At 62.5% G+C, this 17,468-nt stretch overlaps 5 protein-coding genes across 5 annotated transcripts; 3 read left to right on the top strand and 2 right to left on the bottom strand.

Moving 5' to 3' along the window:
• Positions 1-200: 200 nt before the first annotated feature.
• On the top strand, positions 201-1,421 carry JCM10292_007072 (PhzF family phenazine biosynthesis protein; the record flags this gene model as incomplete). The annotated part of the gene is made up of 4 exons (XM_076651260.1): positions 201-411; positions 482-520; positions 604-616; positions 728-1,421. 4 exons carry the CDS (start codon positions 201-203, stop codon positions 1,419-1,421), a joined length of 957 nt encoding a protein of 318 aa, XP_076503178.1.
• A 687-nt stretch (positions 1,422-2,108) lies between these two features.
• JCM10292_007073 (uncharacterized protein) lies at positions 2,109-5,153 on the top strand (the record flags this gene model as incomplete). The annotated part of the gene is made up of 7 exons (XM_076651261.1): positions 2,109-2,221; positions 2,296-2,521; positions 2,592-2,858; positions 2,936-4,066; positions 4,129-4,416; positions 4,493-4,970; positions 5,113-5,153. 7 exons carry the CDS (start codon positions 2,109-2,111, stop codon positions 5,151-5,153), a joined length of 2,544 nt encoding a protein of 847 aa, XP_076503179.1.
• A 58-nt stretch (positions 5,154-5,211) lies between these two features.
• On the bottom strand, positions 5,212-6,921 carry JCM10292_007074 (SGNH/GDSL hydrolase family protein; the record flags this gene model as incomplete). The annotated part of the gene is made up of 2 exons (XM_076651262.1): positions 5,212-6,686; positions 6,747-6,921. The coding sequence occupies 2 exons, from the start codon at positions 6,919-6,921 to the stop codon at positions 5,212-5,214; spliced, it is 1,650 nt and encodes a 549-aa protein (XP_076503180.1).
• Positions 6,922-7,865: 944 nt separating this feature from the next.
• Positions 7,866-9,714, bottom strand: JCM10292_007075 (uncharacterized protein; the record flags this gene model as incomplete). The annotated part of the gene is made up of 6 exons (XM_076651263.1): positions 7,866-7,959; positions 8,017-8,114; positions 8,166-8,961; positions 9,027-9,093; positions 9,151-9,241; positions 9,514-9,714. 6 exons carry the CDS (start codon positions 9,712-9,714, stop codon positions 7,866-7,868), a joined length of 1,347 nt encoding a protein of 448 aa, XP_076503181.1.
• A 1,334-nt stretch (positions 9,715-11,048) lies between these two features.
• JCM10292_007076 (uncharacterized protein) lies at positions 11,049-17,418 on the top strand (the record flags this gene model as incomplete). Its single annotated transcript, XM_076651264.1, has 17 exons — positions 11,049-11,766; positions 11,857-12,146; positions 12,210-12,392; positions 13,144-13,168; positions 13,227-13,592; positions 13,655-13,760; positions 13,942-14,249; positions 14,313-14,543; positions 14,602-14,824; positions 14,899-15,045; positions 15,520-15,548; positions 15,617-15,973; positions 16,035-16,251; positions 16,494-16,592; positions 16,655-16,878; positions 16,940-17,162; positions 17,250-17,418. The coding sequence occupies 17 exons, from the start codon at positions 11,049-11,051 to the stop codon at positions 17,416-17,418; spliced, it is 3,915 nt and encodes a 1,304-aa protein (XP_076503182.1).
• Positions 17,419-17,468: the final 50 nt, after the last annotated feature.

The raw sequence follows: 17,468 nt of genomic DNA on the forward strand, positions 1-17,468 counted from the left end.
GTCGCGCCTCCGTCGTGGAAGATCGGTGGAGACCGCGGGACCGTTGCCGACGGATGCGCGGGCGACGTGTACCGGTACTGAACCTACCCGGCAACGAGTGATGCTCTCGCTCATCTCACTCGCTTTCTTCGGAGGGGCACCACCACTCCCTCGATCTCCTCCTTTTGCTCCGCTGCCCACCGCCGAGCGCCCCGCCCGTGATGACCACGTCGCTTCCGTTCGAGACTGTAGACGCCTTCACCGCCGAGCCCTTCGCCGGCAACCCCGCCGCCGTCCTTGTATTCCCGCTCGCCTGGCCGCCCGCGCTGCAGCAGCTCGCGCGCGACGATGCGCTGATGCAGAAGATTGCGGCCGAGTTCAATCTGTCCGAGACGGCGTTCTGCGTCGAGCTCGAGGGCGGGTCGGACAAAGGTGCGCGCACAGTCGGCTCTTGCGACGAGGAGGTGGGGACGAGACTGATGAGGGCTTTCTTGGCAAGCAGAGCCGTCGTACGAGCTGAGGTGGCGCACACCGACTGAGGGTGCGCAGAGCTTCCATTTGATTCGCCTTTCGACCTTCAGTGAAGGGCTGACGTCCTCCTGCTCCTCGTGCAACGGCCGACAGAGGTCCCGCTGTGGTCAGTCTCGCTTTCGCGACTCAGAGCCGGCCTTCAGCGGGCTTCCGGCTATCAGGCACTATGCTGCTCAGCTTCGCGAAGACGCGACTGACACAGAGTTCCCTCTTACAGCGGCCATGCGACCCTCGCTTCGGCGCACACCCTCTTCACCTCGCATCACCCCGCCGCAAAGGCCATCTCGTTCCACACGCGCAAATCTGGCGTCCTGCGTGCGATTCGGAACCCTCCCTCGCCCGACAATCCCTCGTCCGCGCTGCGCATCTCGCTCGACTTTCCCTCTGCAAGCCTCGTTACCCTCTCCGACGGTCACCGCCGCCTACCCAAGATTCTCGCCGCGCTCGAAAACGCGACAGGTCTGGGCGAGGCGGACGTGCGCCGCGTAGCGTGGTACGACGCGTGGGAGGCGCCCGTCATCGAGCTCTCGCATACTTCGACGCCGCTCGCCGCGCTCGACGTGCGCGTCTCGGCGCTCGCGTCGTACGCGCGCCTCTGGATCCTCACTCAGCCCTCTCCCGAAGAGGGGTACGACATCCACTCGCGCGTGTTTGCGCCTGCGGTCGGGATCGACGAGGATCCCGTAACGGGCGCGGCGCACTGCGCGCTCGCGCCCTTCTGGCTCCTCGACCACGAGTCGGCGGCGAGGCTCCCCGGCGGGGGAAGCGAGGCAAGGAGCGCGATGGCGCTGCGCGCAAAGCAGGTCGGGAAGAGGGGCGGTGACATGATGGTCGTGCTCGACGAGGAGAAGCGCAGGGTCGAACTGAGGGGACAGGCGCGGAGGGTCATGAATGGGGTCATTGAGTTGTGAGCGCCATCTTTGTCTGATCGCAAGCTCTGGTCCTCCTGAGGCTGTGTCGTGTCTCTTCCGCTTCTTCTTCTGAGGTGAGCATGGATCAAACCCGTCAGAAACCTCACTCCATGCCGGAAACGAATTTCGACAGCGTGGCGCCTTTAGAGGGAGTATCAAGGCGTGGGCGCGTGCGCGAAGTCCCCGTCCCTCGCATCGAAAGCATCTGGCAAGTTGCTGGCAAGCCGCCGACGGGATGGATCGTCTTTTCTCCCTTCACCGTTTTCCGCGCTCGTGCTCCTGCGCTCCCCAGTGACTGGCAATCTATGTGTGCCACGCTCACGATTCGCTCGGCCCGTAGAGCGGTGCGCGCTGGCCTGACTCTGCAGAAGATTTGCTGTCCTCGAGCTGCTCCTCGCAACGGGATCCGTTTCCGACGGAATAGTTGGCTCTTGGGTGCGCCTCCTTCGCATAGCTCGTAGCTACTCGTGCTAGCGACTTTCCACAAAGCGCCGGGTGCCGAACGACCGGCGTTGCATGCCAAGTAGAGACATGCGATCGAGGCGCAGGCCTGGAGCAAGGGGACGTTGCGACGCACAAGGCTCCCAAAATCCCGCCTTTCGTGGCCCTTTCCTCCTCTCAACGGTCTTTCCGTGCACGACGCTCGAGGCAGCGCGAGCTTCCTCTTGGACCAAGCTTCTCGCTGGCATGTCGCCCCACCTTCTGGGCCTCCTGGTCGCGGGCGAGACGACGCGCATCCTCCTCAGTTACCGAGCCTTTCACTCAAGCGCCGTCGTGTCCCCGACGCTTCTGGCGCTCTTGTACGCCCCTGCTGCCGTCGATCCCCTACCATGTGGCGCGCTAAAACGCTGATCTTCACCGTTATCGCCCACAGAGTGGAGCTCGCCAAGCTCGTCGTCGCCTGCGGGATGCTCGTCAAGGTTTCGGAAAGGCTGCCGCAACTTGCAGTCCATCAGCCGGACGACTCGTTGATGCGACGAGGCTTGGCGTATTTCGCCTTCTTCGTCCCCGCTCTCCTTTACCTCGTGAACAACATCCTCTACTTCCTCGGCCTCAGCATCGGTGCACCTGCTCTCCTACAGGCCTTTGTCATGTCCAAGGTACGTGGTGCTCTCGCTGGAAGGTGTTGCCGGCGTGTGCTGCCCTCTGATTCTGATAATCGCAACGCAGCTTCCGCTAACGGCCATCGTCCACCATTTCGCCATCCGCCCGCAAGAAGATCCGCATGCCTGGCTCTCGCTGTGCATCATCGCCCTCGGGCTTGCCGCAACAGCGGTCCCGAGCGTCCGCCACGCTTTTGAACACGGCGGCGAATCGGCCGCGTTCGCGACGATACGGACACCGCTGCTAGGCATCGTGATCGGCTTCAATTCGGCGACCGCCAGCATATGGACTGAAAAGCTCCTCAAGCGAGACGTGCAATTCTGGGTCGCCCAAGTACGCCTCGCCTCGTCCACTGTGTGCCTCCTCGCTCAATGACGGGCCGCTCACGCACGTTTCGCTCATTACTGCAGTTCTACTTGTACTTCTTCGGCCTGCTGCTCGCCGCTCCGCTCGCTCTCGTGTGGGACGGGCGGTTGCGCTCTCATGTCGAAACGCTCCCCGCCGACACGCTTCAGATCGAAACTCTCGCCTACTACGTGGCCCTTGTGGCGATTACTGCCGGTGTCGGCTTCGTCATCGCCACCATTCTGCGGAAACGCGACAACCTCGTCAAACTCGTTGGCAGCTCGGCGTGCATCGTCACCGTCTTCGTGGCTCAAGCTTGCCTGTTTCCCGCCTTGCGCGAGAACGCGCTCGACCCGAACAGCGTGTTCGGCATCGGCTTGCTCGCCATCGGCACGTACGCATTCAACCACTTCAAAAGCTCGGGCGAGCAGGCGACCGAGAAGAGCGGCGAAGGCTACGTCTCGCTGCCGACGGAAGATGCGTCGCAGGACGTCGAGCTCAGCCCGCTGCAATGCGACGACGCCAGACCACCGCCGGTCACCGAGACGAGCGCAGCAGATGTATGGCGTCGCGCATGGTCGCCCTTCTTCGCGCCAATCGTCGCCCTTGGTCTCGTCACAACCATGTTGGCAATCTTTCACCCCAACCTCTCGCCCGCGCACGACCACACAATCACGTACCCGTCGATCACGGCCCTCGCCCTCGCCCGCCCACCGGCGATAACATCAGAACATGTGTCGTACAAGACCGATATCGGCAGCGAGGTCGTCTTTCACCATGTCAGGTGGCCTGCCGAGTCGCCGCAAGGCGCTGGCGAGCTCGAGGTACTGACCACGCGTCGATTCTGCTTCGAGGGCGTCACAGAGGGCCTGGCGACTGGCCAAATGTGGCTTCTCGGTTCGGAGGACATCCCCGACCTCAACACGACTCGGCGCGACATCGCGAACATCGTCAAGCTCATGTTTTTCCACGGAGACAAAATTAGGCGCAGGATCGGCGTTCTCAACCTCGCCAACTATCCCGGCCCTGTGACCTGGTTCAACGGCACGACGCACCTCGCTATCAAGGGGGAACTGGGTAATCACCCGGCGTCGTGGATGCACGTCCAGGCGGCATTCGTCAGCCTTGTCACGAATGCGTACGACTTGCTGGAGCGCATCGGCGTTTCTCCGGATCACTGGTTCGATCGCTTCCAAGTGAGCCGACTCCTTTCACAGCTCTCCGCCCAATCTCGCGTGCTGATTTGTCTTGTCCGCAGCTCATCGAGGAGTCGTACATGCCGAACTCTTGGACGTTATTCCTCGCTGAAGCCAGTCGACTCGCGGCCCGGGCGAGCTTGCCCGGAGGACGCTACGGCTCGGCTTTTTACCCCGACTCTCCTGCGGCGCTGAGCGAAAGCTCGCTGTCTCGGCGCGCGAGTGCGCCGGTCTGGCACGATGCCTCTGACTTCACCGGCCCCGGCAAAGAGGGCTTGTACTGCTTCGAGTCGACCGTGACGATTCGGGCGCTCAAGACGTACTTCCGCGACAAGGCAGATGCCGAGCTCGTACGGCGTACGGTGAGGTCCTCATTTCCGCATGCATGGCCTCGACATGCTATTGACGACTCAAGCTTCGTTGCAGGCCCTCGGGCTTCTTGGCGACACTGTCCCGCGCAAGACGCCGTGCAACGTGGCCGACCTGCAAGTCGTATTCCTGGATCGCAATCGCCCCGTCTTCAATCTCGATCGGCTGCTTGACATCGTCCGGGAGGCGGGAGCAACGCCTCAAGTGCGCGTCATCAACGCATCGGTCCCGCACGACCAGCAAGTGCGCAACTTCCACGGAACCGACATCCTCTTCTCGGTTCACGGATCGCACCTCAACAACCAGCTCTTCATGGAGCCCAACACGACCCTCATCGAGATGTTCCCCCACTATTTTCGCCACGACGAGCAGTGGCGCCTCTCACGGCAGACGGGCATCAATCACATCGAGCTCTTCCACAACCCGTACCCGGAGGAGTCGGAGGTCGAGGCCATCGGCGGCTCCAAGCTCATTAAGCACCTCAACCAATGTAAGGCGTGGGCTGCGGAGGCCAAGAGCTTTGAGGACTGCGTCAGTACGTACCTCTGCCGAGCGTGTCATCGCGGTCTCGGAGTCAAGGTCAACGAGACCGAGTTTAAGGAGGCGATCGCTACCGCTGTGTCATCTTTGCTGAATGCTCCCCACTGTACTGTATAGAGCATCCCTTGCTATGGCAGTAGTCGTGTATGATCCGGATGTGCGCCTTTCGCGACCTTGAGAAAGCTTCCTTCGCGTCCCTGGTCCCGTGTCGCAATGCGGTATGAAATGCAGAGTACCTACACAACTGTTGCCCAACCGTAGCTTTTGAAATACGTCGCTCGCGGGTCACCGTTGATGGAAGGAACGGTGAGGATGTGCAGGTAGGACTTGACGCCGGCAGCGCCCGGGGCACTCCATCCAGCCGCACCCGAGCACACCTCCCGGAGCACCATCTGTGTGCTGCGCTCCGCCCATTGCCCTTGGAACCGGACAGGTACTCGTGGGCAAAGAGGTCCTGTTCGCTGCTCGGGAGGGGTCGTGGCGTCTGAATCCTCGTCGACCCAGACCAAAGCGTCGGCACTCGCCTGCCAAGATCGTCGATAGAGGAGGACGGTGAGAGGACGATCGACCTGAATCTCGTAGACGAGGTGTGCGCCAGTCGTCAAGTTCTCGGCGGAATCTGTTGCCAGCGTCGTGGTATAGCCTGGTCGAAGGTCCATGCGCGTCCCGCCGTCGGATGGGTCGGCGCCGTAGAACCACCCTTCAGAGCTCACGACGGACGCCTGAAGTGTGGGAACGGTGTGCGCAAGCTGGCTCGACACGCAGCTGAGGTGGGTGCTGCTGTCGAGGTGCCAGCGAGGTGGCGGCAGCGCAGTGAGCGGAGCGAGCGCATGGTCGGCCAGCGATGCCGGCCCTTCGCTGTGGTACCCGTGGTAGTCGCCCGGTCGGCGCCGCGGCCAGCTCGGCCCGACGAGCTTGACTCGGGGCGGGACCGAGAAGAGTGCCGTGTCGTTGTCGCTCAGCTGCATGTGGAACAGGATCTCGCGCAAAATGAGACCGCCGAGATAGTTGTGACCGATCGGGTTCGGGTGAAGGCCGCCGTCTCGAAAGATGTCGGCAATCTGGTCGATGTCGGGAAAGGTGTAGAGGAAGCGGGCCCAGTCCACGATGGGAACCGAGTAGTACTGCGCGACCTGCGCGTGGTCGTAGCCGCTTGAGCGCCAGAACGCGCTCGTCTGGTTCTCCTTGCGGATCTGCAGGGCGGCAGCCTCGATAACGATGACGGGAACGGGCCACTCCAACGCCCGACGAATGATGCGCTCGTAATTGGCGTGCCGCGTGAACCGAAGCGACGTGGTCTTGTCGTCGTTTTCATCAGGTAGACTGTTGTCGTTGTAGGCGTATTCGACCAAGAGAAGGTCGATAGGAGGACGACCGGGTCGAGCATGCGGCGCGAAGATCACGTCGAGGCACACGCTCGAGACGCTACTTTCGCTCGCCGCAATTGCCATATTGAAGACCTCATGCTCGCCCTCGGCAGGCGGCCAGTTGCGATTGAGCCACGGGATGATGTGCGTGCCATAGTTGCCGCCCTGCTGGCTAATGGACCCGCCGATAATGCCGATTCGCACGGCTTCTCCTCGACGGAGCGGCTGCGCCAGCTGTGTCTGCAGGAGTTGCAGATTCCGCGCGAGCGGTTCGGACGTCGGCGAAGACCAGGACGGGAGGCTGGGGAAGAAGTCCGAGACGGTCGACAGCTTGTGAGTGTGGACTGTACAGCAATGTTGTGATCAGCGTAGATACTCGCACGCTGCAGACAAGTCGCACGCACGCTCTGCCAGTCCGAGCAGTGCAGCAAGCAAGAAGACGGAGACAGCGACGAATCGACCGGGTCGGAGGCGGTGATGGAGGCCGCGTGGGCTCCTGCGGACCGTCAACGGGTCGTGCAGGGGTTCGTACGCCTCCGTAGCTGGATTTCGGGGCGGTCCTGCGGCCGGATGCGCCATGGTCGTCGCTGAGGGGCTCAGCGGCGAGCGAGGTGGGGAGACACGGGAGGCGCGCTCGACCTGGGGCGGCCCGGCTTAGACCTTCGATGTCTTGCCTCACAGGCAGTTCAGACGCGCTTGACAGGGCGTCATGGCTCGCCGAGACTGCTCGCTATCCATCGAGTCTGATGATTCCGCTCCGAGTGACGTGTGCGCCTCCTGCTCCTCCTCCGTATGCGACTCCGCCCAAAGTTCCGCCTCAAATGGCCGCTACCGCCCTCGAGGCCGCCCAGGGACTACGCGCCGCTTCGCCCGTGTCTTCTGCCCCAGTCCGTCGGGGCGCCTCTTGAGCCGCCGCCCGCCCGTCAAACCGCCCGTTCAGTCGCCCGCAGGGACGCCCTCCCGAGATCCCGCAGTTGCCCTCCCCCATTCTGGCTCGTCTACTGCCCGCTCGATTGTCCTCGCGCTGCAAGACATCGTCATTCTCGATCCGCCCTCTCGCTTCCGTGCATGTCCGTCGCCTTCCCGCCATCCTTAAGCGCTGCATCCTGTATTGCACAGCCACCTCCGCAGGGGTTTCGACGTCTGCCCAGCCCTGCGCCCCGGCGGCTCAAAGGGCGCTTGCGGCCCCTCCGTGACGCCGCACCTCGATCCGCCCGCCCGGCCGCCGCCCTCGCAGCCGCTTTTTCGTCCCTGAGCTATCTGTGCATGACTGCAGCGCCTGTACGGATTCTCGATGCTCAGAGCCACCCCGTGGCCGGCTCAAGTGGTGCCTCTCGATGTTGCCGGTCCTTGCTCCGCGCGCCATCTTTCGGCTTGTTCTTACTCTTCCTGCTCGCCACCAGCTTCCGCGATGGATGCACTTGCTATTGTACCAGGAGCTGAAACAAGGGCTTCGTTGTCACGGCCCTGCCCCTCTTCCACTTGATCGCAAGTTTGGCTGAGTACGAGCACAAGCTGATGATCTACGCCGGCCGGGCAGAGACCGTCAGCCCATACCCTCCGTTCCACGTCTCCACACGCCGCTGTGCGAGGTACGAGAAGGTTGAACGCTCCGTGCTGCGGTCAAGAGTCAGCCCGTTTGTAAGGCGAGCCAGCGGTCAGGTGGGAACACACCCGACAAAGCCCGTGCCACGGCTCAGCACGGCGGAGTCAAGAAGGCCCGGATACCACCCTCCGTATCGCTCAACCGTGTTGAACCTTGTGTGGTTGAGCTGCAGCCATAATGTCAGCGCGTCATGTAAGATAGAGGGCAAAAAACGCACGTAGGTCCAGCCGATGTTTGCGAGCAGCTCTAGGAAGTGCTCGTTCCTCGAATCGGTGGCGAAGATGACAGGCAAATCTCGCTTGATGATATGTCGCGCCCTCAGCACGTCCTGCACCTGTCGCACGCCGCGCAAGTAGACGTCAACGAGCTCCTGCGAGCCGTTGAGTGCGCGCCCGCCCGAGATGAAGTCTCCCTGGCGGATGTGCACTGTGACAAAGCGCTCGAGGTTCACGCCTGCGGCACTAAGCAAGAAGGCGTCGACCACGTCCTCGACGTCGGCCGTAAAATGTAGATGTTGCCCGACCTGCGCCCACTCTGGCCCGTGCGACGGGAGGCCCTCGAGCAAGAGCGAGCCGGGCAAGCTCCGACCGTTCTGAAACAGATAATCCTGCACATAGTACGTGTTGTGCAGGCAGAAGACAGCCGGTGTCGGGAAGGGCGGGCGCGCCTTGCTGTCGGGGTAGGCGGTCTGCGCGTGCGCTTCGAGCCAGGGCGTTTGATCCTCGGCCTGAATAATCTCGATGGCTTGGAAAGTTGTCGTATGCCCGTGTCCGAGATTGGCGGGGAAAGGCCAGAAGTCGGTCTTGATGGAATGATCGGCATGCAGCGGATGATGATGCCCAACGGGACCCCAGCAAGAGAGGCTCTCGACGTTGGCTAGCGTCGAGTCCTTGGTCTTGGCATCAGACAGCTCGGCAATTGAGATGTTCGTTAGGCTGGACAGCCTGTCGAGATCGAAAAAGTACGAGAGGCGCGCCGTCGAGCCCTCGCCGTGGATCGGCGGCATATCGGCCCTGTCAGAGCTTGAGCATGAGCGCTGCCGCACAAGGAGCTTCGCGGCCGTCAGAGCGTTGCTTACAAGATAGCCGTCCGGTCGAGGCGCTTTGCGAGTGTGACGAGACGTAGGAAACCGAGGAGCTGGTTGGCTGCGAGCCGAATGCGTCAGCGTGCGCGTCGTGGCCGAAACGGAGACATCGACGTACTGAAGCCCGCCGCATGGCCTGCAAGGATGTACGCTTGCCCTGGCCGCAGGTTCTCGCGCAGAGTCGGTTGCGGAGACGCATGCAAGAAGGGCTGCGGGCGCGGAAGATTCCAGTCCACGCCCTCACTCACAGAATCGCGACACCGCACCTGAGGAAGCGCTGCTCCGAGTGCTTGAGCGCGGAGTGCATCACCTCGGCTCAATGTCCGCGGTGAGCGCGTCGTTGCGAGCGAGACTGCGACGATGAAGACTGCCGCGACGATAGCAAGTAGCCGCTTCGTTGTGAGCTGCGCGACTCGGCGGCGAAATCAGCGACGAGTGAGATCTCCGTCTCCCCTTGGCGGCAAAGGCACGAGCGACTCACGGTACTTGCGAAGTGTGCGCGCCCCGGTCGAGGTGGCCAGGACGGACTACTCGCCCATGCTGGCGGCCACCTCGCGACTGTCGACAGCGCTCCGGTACGAGCTGCAAGCCCTTCAATGTCGTCCTCGCTGCGACAGCTCGGGCTGCCGGGCACGCTCGGCGGAAAGCTCGACGCAAGCGAGGCGGTGGAGCGGCTCGACATTGCGAGCCGAAGGGCAGCTAGCGGGAAAATCGCAGTGCTTTCTTGTGTGCAGCGCCACAAGCTGCTGGACCTGGTAGCGAGAGCAAGGGCCGCGCTACAGGCAGTTGTGTGCGGGCGAGAGAGGACGACCAAACTCGATCACTCGATTCTGAATCACTCGCGACTCGGCGCATGCCCGCGCGTGTCTCTCGACTCCCAGCCCGCCTGCTAAGGTTCGTGGCCTTGCTCCGTCACGTTCCTGCTCAAACAAGTCCCCGAACCCCGCAAGAGTGCTTGCACTCGAGGTCCGCCGCCTTCCGCGATGCGCCCGCCTCAGGAGGGACAGTCGACCTCAAGTTGACCTGAACAGCGGTCGCGAGAGTTGACCTGAACAGCGGTTCCTGCCTAGCGAAAGGGTTTGCGAAGCGGGACCTCCTGAAGCTGCATTCCTCCTCGACGTTCTTCCAGCCTTTCCTGGCCAATTCCTGGCGCTTTTTAGGCGGTTAGGCTTTTTTGAGGACAGAGTTAGCCCAAGATGGTTAGGGTGGATGTGGAACAAAGCCCCCCTTGGGGGGTTGAGGGGGCGCTGCGACAGCAAAGGCGCAGCAAGGACGTCGAGAGGAAGGCGGCGAGGAGAGGCCGTGCGAAACCCTTTCGCGCGTCGCGATCGCTGTTCAGGCTGTTCAGGCCAACTGCCCCGGCCCTACCTAACTGGCGCGCCCGATCACTTCGCCGTTCCCGCACCTCTCCTTCTCATCACTCCACTCCCGTTGCGACGCTGCGAACGCCGAGGAATGGGAGCGCAGCGGTCGCTCGAGCATGCAGACGCTGGCGGCGGTGCTGTCCTGCAGCCCCTCTTGACGGAAGCCGCTAGTCTGCACGACGAGGGAGGACATCTCACAGCTACCGCATCAAGCGCGACGCCGTTCGCCGTGGTCGGCTCTGTCTCACGCTCGAGGCCAGCCTTCGCGACGCCTCGTCTGCGCCGACTCGCTGTCTGCCTATCTTGTGGAGCGGCTCTCCTCCTGAGCTTGATCGCCATCTGGCAGAACGCGGTGCGCGGCGTTATGCTTGTAGATTCGTGTGAAGCGACTTTCTGAAACCTGTCTGTGCTACAGCCGTCAGACCCGCTCGAGCTCAATCTCGCCCGCGACCTGTACAGCGCAGCTGAAGCCGACAAGGACGTCCCGCCAGCACAGCAGTTCCGTCTTCTACGATCCTCGCTCAAGGCGCAATACATTGTCGGGGACCTGTTGCTGGCGCGAGCAGTGGGCCCGTCTCGCGAAGTCGAACGTCAGTCCTGGCTGCGGCTAGTGGCGCTCGGCGAGAATGGGCAGCGGACCACGGGCTACTCGATGCCCGAGCCGTACCTAGGATGGGTGATCCCGCTGCTCGAGCCGGGGAACTGGACCCTCAGTGTGCGCCTTCTCGACTACGACGTGCCCGACATCGTCGACCGCGACAACCAGCGCGTCCCCCTCGATTCCACCGGCAAGCCTCCTGCCTGGGCCAAGTGCTACAACGATACGATCGGCGACGGCGAGCACTCGTTCGAGGTTTTGCCGGCAAGTGCCGATGTCAACGCGCGCCTACGCGAGAATGTCGCACGCCTTCCATCCGCCATTCGCACGGCCGACATTGAGTCCGCCGGTACCCTCGTTAACACGTCTTGCAGCTCGCGCTCGGACGTCCTTGCCGGCTCGTGGTCGTCCGCTGCGGAAGGCGGCCGCTTCCAAGCCTTTTCCGGCTGCGACCTTCTGTCGACCGCGCGAGACGCCGTATCCGCCTACATTGCTCGATCACCCGACACGTCTATCAAGTGGGTTCGTTTCATCGGCGACTCGAACACGCGCATGCTCGTCAAGGACAACATCCCCTGGATCAACCTCCTTCTTCCTCCCGGACTCTATCCCGTTGAGCTTCCGAACGGCCGCGGCACGCCACCGTGTATCTACGGGTTCAACCCTGTGCACGGCAAGGACGAGCAGTACCTCTGCGTACTGCGACTCGGATCGAGCAACAAACCAACGCTCGTCTCGTACGAGTGGTTCTCGCTCAGTCCGCTCGACTCAGGTCCGCTCGAGGAAGTCTATCCGCGCTCCGTTCGCCAGGCTTTTGCAACCTTGTACAGCAACTCGACCGTCTTCAATGAACACTTCACAGGCCGATTTGGGCGCGTTGATCCGGCGTACAACGTCACGCACACCGTCGAAACACTTCTCGCTCCGTTCCCTGACCTCCTCGACCTTGAGTACGCCGACCACACGCTCATCAGCCTCGGCAGCCACCGGACCGAAGCAACAACGGCGGAATGGCAAGCTTATCTTGACTCGCTCACCTCCATGTGGCCTCGAAGTCGGCGCCACGCGGGACTGGTGCGGCCTGGTCAGCCGGAGCGCGAGGACTTGACGCTCATCAACACAACTCCCATTGATGCTGGGTCTATCCCCGTGGTCCGTGTTCCAGGCGCTTGTCGTGACTCGCGCTCTCTTGCCAACCCGCTTCTATGTCCGCAGAAATTCGGCGCGCAACACCTCGTGCGCAACAATCGTCGCATCGAAGCACGGAACGCGCTTCTGCAACAACATCTTACGACAAACGCTCAACTTCAATCGTCGCAACGCTATCCGCCCGCCCAAGCATTCCTCTTCGACCTGTACGGCATGCTTCTCCCGCTCATGGAGGTACAGCACGACCCGGTGCACTCGATGCCTTGGATATATCGCGCCCAGATGCAGCTCTTCTTAGACCACGTTATGCGTCGCGGACCAGCGGAGTCACGAGCATAGAGGGGCGGAGGGGCGATTGTTCCGGTTCCATCTGTCATTCCTACATTGCATCTGGCTCCTTCTGAGCTCGCCTTGGTACAGCACGTTGAGAGTGCTGACCTGTCAAACTCGCATCCGAGCGGCTCCTGCGCATGAGCACGCACGAGGAGCGCGACCTCAGCGTCGGGCCATTCCGCCTGTGGAGTGACGCGCTGCGGGTTGCTACTGGCGCGAAAGCAGAGAGTAGAGCGCTGTATCAAAACGAGGTCAGGTGCAGGGGTCTGCAAAGGAGCGAGTCGCGCAGGCAGAGACGCGCGTGGAAGGCGAGACGTCGGCCTCGAGCGATGCCCGCGCGTCGTCGCTGCGGCGGTGCTGCCAATTTCTGCATCAGGAGAGGTACTGAGTTCTGCGAGCTGCAGTGCGCTCGACCCGCCTTGGTGTCGGTCTCTCCGCTGCTCGTTCGCCTCCTGTCTCTCGCTTTCTGCACGCTTCTCCGCGTGCACACCCGGAGCTGGCGGGTCGGATGGACGAGTCGCTGCTCCTGCTCGACTGCACTGCGCCCGTCGCGCTCTCGTCGCTCTCCGAGCTCTCGCCCGGCGAAGTCGCCCTCGCTGCGCTTCGTCCTGATGTCGCTCCGCTCGTGCGCCAGTGCGCGGTACACGTCTTTCTGCGCCGGCGATAGGTTGCGTCAGAGGCGCACGACAAGGGTGCGCATCCCCTCCGCTATCCCGGGCGTTGCGAGTGCTCACCTCTTCCTCCTCGCAGACCCGATCCTGCAGTCTAGCCTGACCTTCTTTTCCGATGAGTCTGTCGAGTCGCTCTCGCCTTCGGAACTTCTCCTGCTCCAGTTCAACTCGCGCCGCACCTCTGTCTCGCTCGCCTCGGCCGCAGCAGAGCGCTTCCTCGCTCTCTCGCACGCCGCGCACGACCGCGTGCGACTCGAGCCGGCCGTGGCGCTCCTCGCTGTGCAGAAGTGCCGTAGCGAGCGAGGTGGTGGTGGAAAGGAGTGGCGCGAGAAGGCCAAGGGCGTGATCCTCCGCGTCGAAGAGGACGGAGTGAGCGTCGTCAGGCGTGAGGAGGACAAGCGGGCTCTGCTTCGCTTCAACGCGGGCGACATCCAGAACTTTGTCTGTGCGTTGAATGCGCCCTTTGTTCTCCAGCTTCAGATCGACGGTGACGAGTCCCACCCGCAGACCTCGCCGGCGCAGACGACGGCACCGACTCGATGCAGTGCACCCTCGTCCTGCAGCTCGCGCGCCGCTCGCTCGGTCCGCTTACGACTTTCAACACGACTGGGAGGTCCAGCTCGTGTTCGACCTGGGCGTGCTCAGTGCGAAGGACGGGGCGTTCTGCGTGATGACGGCGACTGCGGCGAGTGCGAAGGAGCAGGGGTTCCAGTGCGCGGTAAAGCGGTGCGTACCTACACTTCACGTTGTCAGCGTCGGACGCTGACGCACTCGACGTTGTTTCGCACCCACAGACCGCCACTGCCGCCAGTAAGGAGTGACAAGGTGCCTGCGCCGACCAAAGATCCAGAAGGATTCGCGTCGAGCGGACCGTCCGGCTTTTCCGCGGCAGGTGCTCGTCGCGCATCGGATTCGGCCAGCACGCAGGAGCGCGCTGCGAAGAAGCGCGACTCGGACGAAGGGTCGAGCTCGTCGCGCGATTCGAAGAAGCGCAGGTCGAGCGAGGGCAGCGCGGGGAGCTTCGACATCGCGCACAACACAAGCGGCATTGCGGGTGGCACTTCGTCAGCGAGCTTCCAGCCGAGCCTGAGTGAAGTCCCGGGTGCGCTTGATCTAACACGCACCTTTCCCTGCCTAGCAGCTTTTGACTTGAGCGCGCTCGCAGCTAATTACTATCCGCGTCAGATTGCCCGCCTTTACTGGATCGCGCCCGCGGTCGAGATTTCCGCGCCCAACTTTGACCCTGACGAGCTCGTGCTCCTCTCGCGCCTCGCCGACCCGGCTAAGCTGCCCGTCCTGCCCCAACACGCGGCCGATCCGAATCCGGACCGTAAACACGTCCCGACGGAGCGTCTGGGGATAGAGCATATCTACCATGATACAGTCAAGTCGGTCGGTGCGTCAGATCGTGGCCCACAATGCGCGTCGAGTAGACCGTAATTTGCGCCTTCTAGACCTCAACGTGACCCGCCGTATCCTCTTCGGCAACGACTACCCCGACCTCGCCTCGTACGCCGTCCTGACGTCCAAGCTGATCCAGGCGCACGACGCCGTTGCGCTCGGGTACGACCAGGTGCGGCAGCATCGCCTGTACCCGCGCCGCACAGACTCGACGTGCATCGACCCGATCGACAAGCTGATCGAGCTTGTCGAGAAGATGCGCGACAACACGCTCTAGTCCGTCGAGGCTCTCCCTCAGCTTCCTCTCGCCGGACAAGCCTCTGACTCTGTTCCTGGCAATGTGCGCGCAGTCGCCGCCACATCCTCCTCGACTCGGACGGCGCACTCACACGCAAGAATCCGCTCAACGAGATCGATGTTGGCGTAGGCCCGCATCGTCGCTTCTGCAGGGCACTCGCCGAGATTGTCAAGTACGAGCGCGAGGCGGGCGCGATCGGGTGAGGCGAGGGGTGGAGGCGGCTGCTGACCGGACCCGCTTGCTACGGTGTGCGTGTGAATGCTCGTGCGTGGACTCGAACCGGCTGGGTCACCCGCAGCGAGAGGCTGGCAGTGCGCGTTGGTCGGCCTTCTCAATCCAGGCCCTCGAGCTGTCCTCTGCACATCCGCGGTCAGACTCTCTCTACTGGTGCCTGATTCACTAGTTCAACTAGCTGTGCATTCGCGTCGGTCCTCTCCGGATCCGAGCAAAAGGGCCTGCGATCCGGGTCATCTCCGCCGGTTCTTCTCCTCCGCTCATCTCGTTTGATGCTTTCTCCGCTGGACCAGCTGCTCGTGCATGTTGACACTCGTGCTGTTGTCTCGCTCGAAGCGCTCGATACGCTCTCTCCCGCCGACCTCGCCGTTGCTGCTCTCCGTCCGGACCACTCGCCTCTCCTCCGGCTGCGAGCCTTTCACGCATTTCTCGAGCGTAGACAGACAATCGACGATTCTACTCCAGGGTGTACGTCCAGCCTCTTCCTCGTCCGAGCACGCAAGACCTCGCTCACACTCCCTCTCACACGCCTGCAGCTCTCCTCTCCTTCCCGCTCGACTTTCCCCTCCCGCCCTTCCTCGTCGAGCTCAAGCCTTCGCAGCTCGTCCTTATGCAGTCTAACTCGCGCTGCACGTCCTCCGAGCTTGCGGCTGCGGCGGGAAAGCGGTTCCTCGAGCTTGCGGCGGCGGCAGCGGCGGAGCTCGACGAGGCCGGACGGGCGGCAAGGCTGGAGTTGAGGGGGTTCGAGGTGGTCTCGAGAGACGGTTCGACCGTGCTCGGGGGCGGGCAGAAGAGCCTGCTCGAAGCACAGGTCGCGGAGGGGGACTTGTCGGTCTGGACGGACGGGACGAAGCGGTTCTCGATTGCAGGTAGCGCCATCACCGAGTGCTGCTGTATGTCACTCGGCTCTCTTGCATTCTAGAGCATGTTTTGCTGACCGCAACTCCTCGACAGACACGCTCGAGCCCGGAAACGACCCTGCTGCACCCGATTGCATCGTCTCGCTCCGCCTTTCTCGCCTCTCCCTCCCGCACGCCGTGCATGACTATATCGGCGCGACGGTGAAATTCGACCTTGGCTCGCCTATTCTCGATGATCTCGCATTGGCGAATCTGCGAGACGCGCTCTGCGGATGGAGTGAGAAGCCTGGCTTCGAAGTCTCGGTCTCTACGTAAGTCCTGCCCTCGCTTGACTTTTCGTCAAGCAGAGGTACTTGACAAAGCTTTACGATCCGCATGACAGCTCCACCGGCGTGACAACCGCCAGCCTGTCGCGTTCTCGTCCTTCCTCGTCTTCGGCCAGTTCCGCATCCACCACCACCTCGCTGAGCCCGCAGATACCGTCTTTTCCGGCTCTTCGACCATCGTCTAATTCGATTGACTGCCAGTCGACCGTCACAACAAGCTTGGGCAGAGCACCGCCGGCAGACTATGCGCCTGCCGACGACGGCTCTCTCACCGCCATCTGGCGTTTCGTCGGCACCGAGCCAGCGCTTATCGAATGGCATCCCGGGTAGCTCCGCTAGCAGTAAACTTCGGCGAGGTAGTGCTTACCTGACAGCGCTTTCGGAACAGGTTCTACATCCGCCAGTTCGCGTTTCTGCGCAGTCTCGCGCCGTACGAAGAGGTCGATGCGCCCGAATTCTCCTTCGAAGAGCTCGCCATTCTCTCCTGCAAAGCCGACAAGTCGAGGCTCCCGCCGCTTCCGCTCGATCCGCCGTTCATCCCGGAGCGCTTGCGGCACGTCCCCACCGAACGGCTTGCGCCCGAAGCGATGTACCGCGCCGAGCCTCGTCTGAGTGCGTCTTGGCACGATCAGACTTGATATGCAACCTCGCAGACTCACTCGATGCGTCGCAGAGCTAGACCAGACGCGGTACGTTCTTCTCACCGACGCCTTTCCGGCCGTGCGAGCCTATGCTCGCCTCCTTGCCAAAATCGTCGCGGCACACGAGGCTCTGATCGAAGCATACGATCGCGTGCTGGAAACGAGGCTCTACCGCCGAGCGAAAGACAAGACGACGCACGACCCGATCGACTCGCTCATTCCGCTCGTAGAGAAGTTGCGAAATGACCGCGTCTTGTGAGTTTTTTCCATCTCCGCGTCTCTTGGGGAGTCAGTCACAAGCGAACAAGTCGAGCATTGACCATCGTTGTGATCGCCCCGCAGCCGCCGCAAATGCTTCACCGACAGATCGGATGCGCCATGCCGTCGCTCGCACTTTCACTCAGAAGAGGTCGGCACCGGCCCGTCGCGTCGGTACAAAGTCGAGCTGAACAGCATCGTACGGTACGAGGACAAGGTGTTGCGGGCAGTCAAGCAGGGTCACGTTGGCTGAACGGGTAGCAAAGCGTAGCGACCGGCTTCCGACAGGAAACGCTTTCGTGA

The sequence above is a fragment of the Rhodotorula paludigena genome (assembly GCF_050403205.1).
Source record: "Rhodotorula paludigena JCM10292 DNA, Rt_paludigena_JCM10292v1_ctg48, whole genome shotgun sequence".
NCBI lineage: Eukaryota > Fungi > Basidiomycota > Microbotryomycetes > Sporidiobolales > Sporidiobolaceae > Rhodotorula > Rhodotorula paludigena.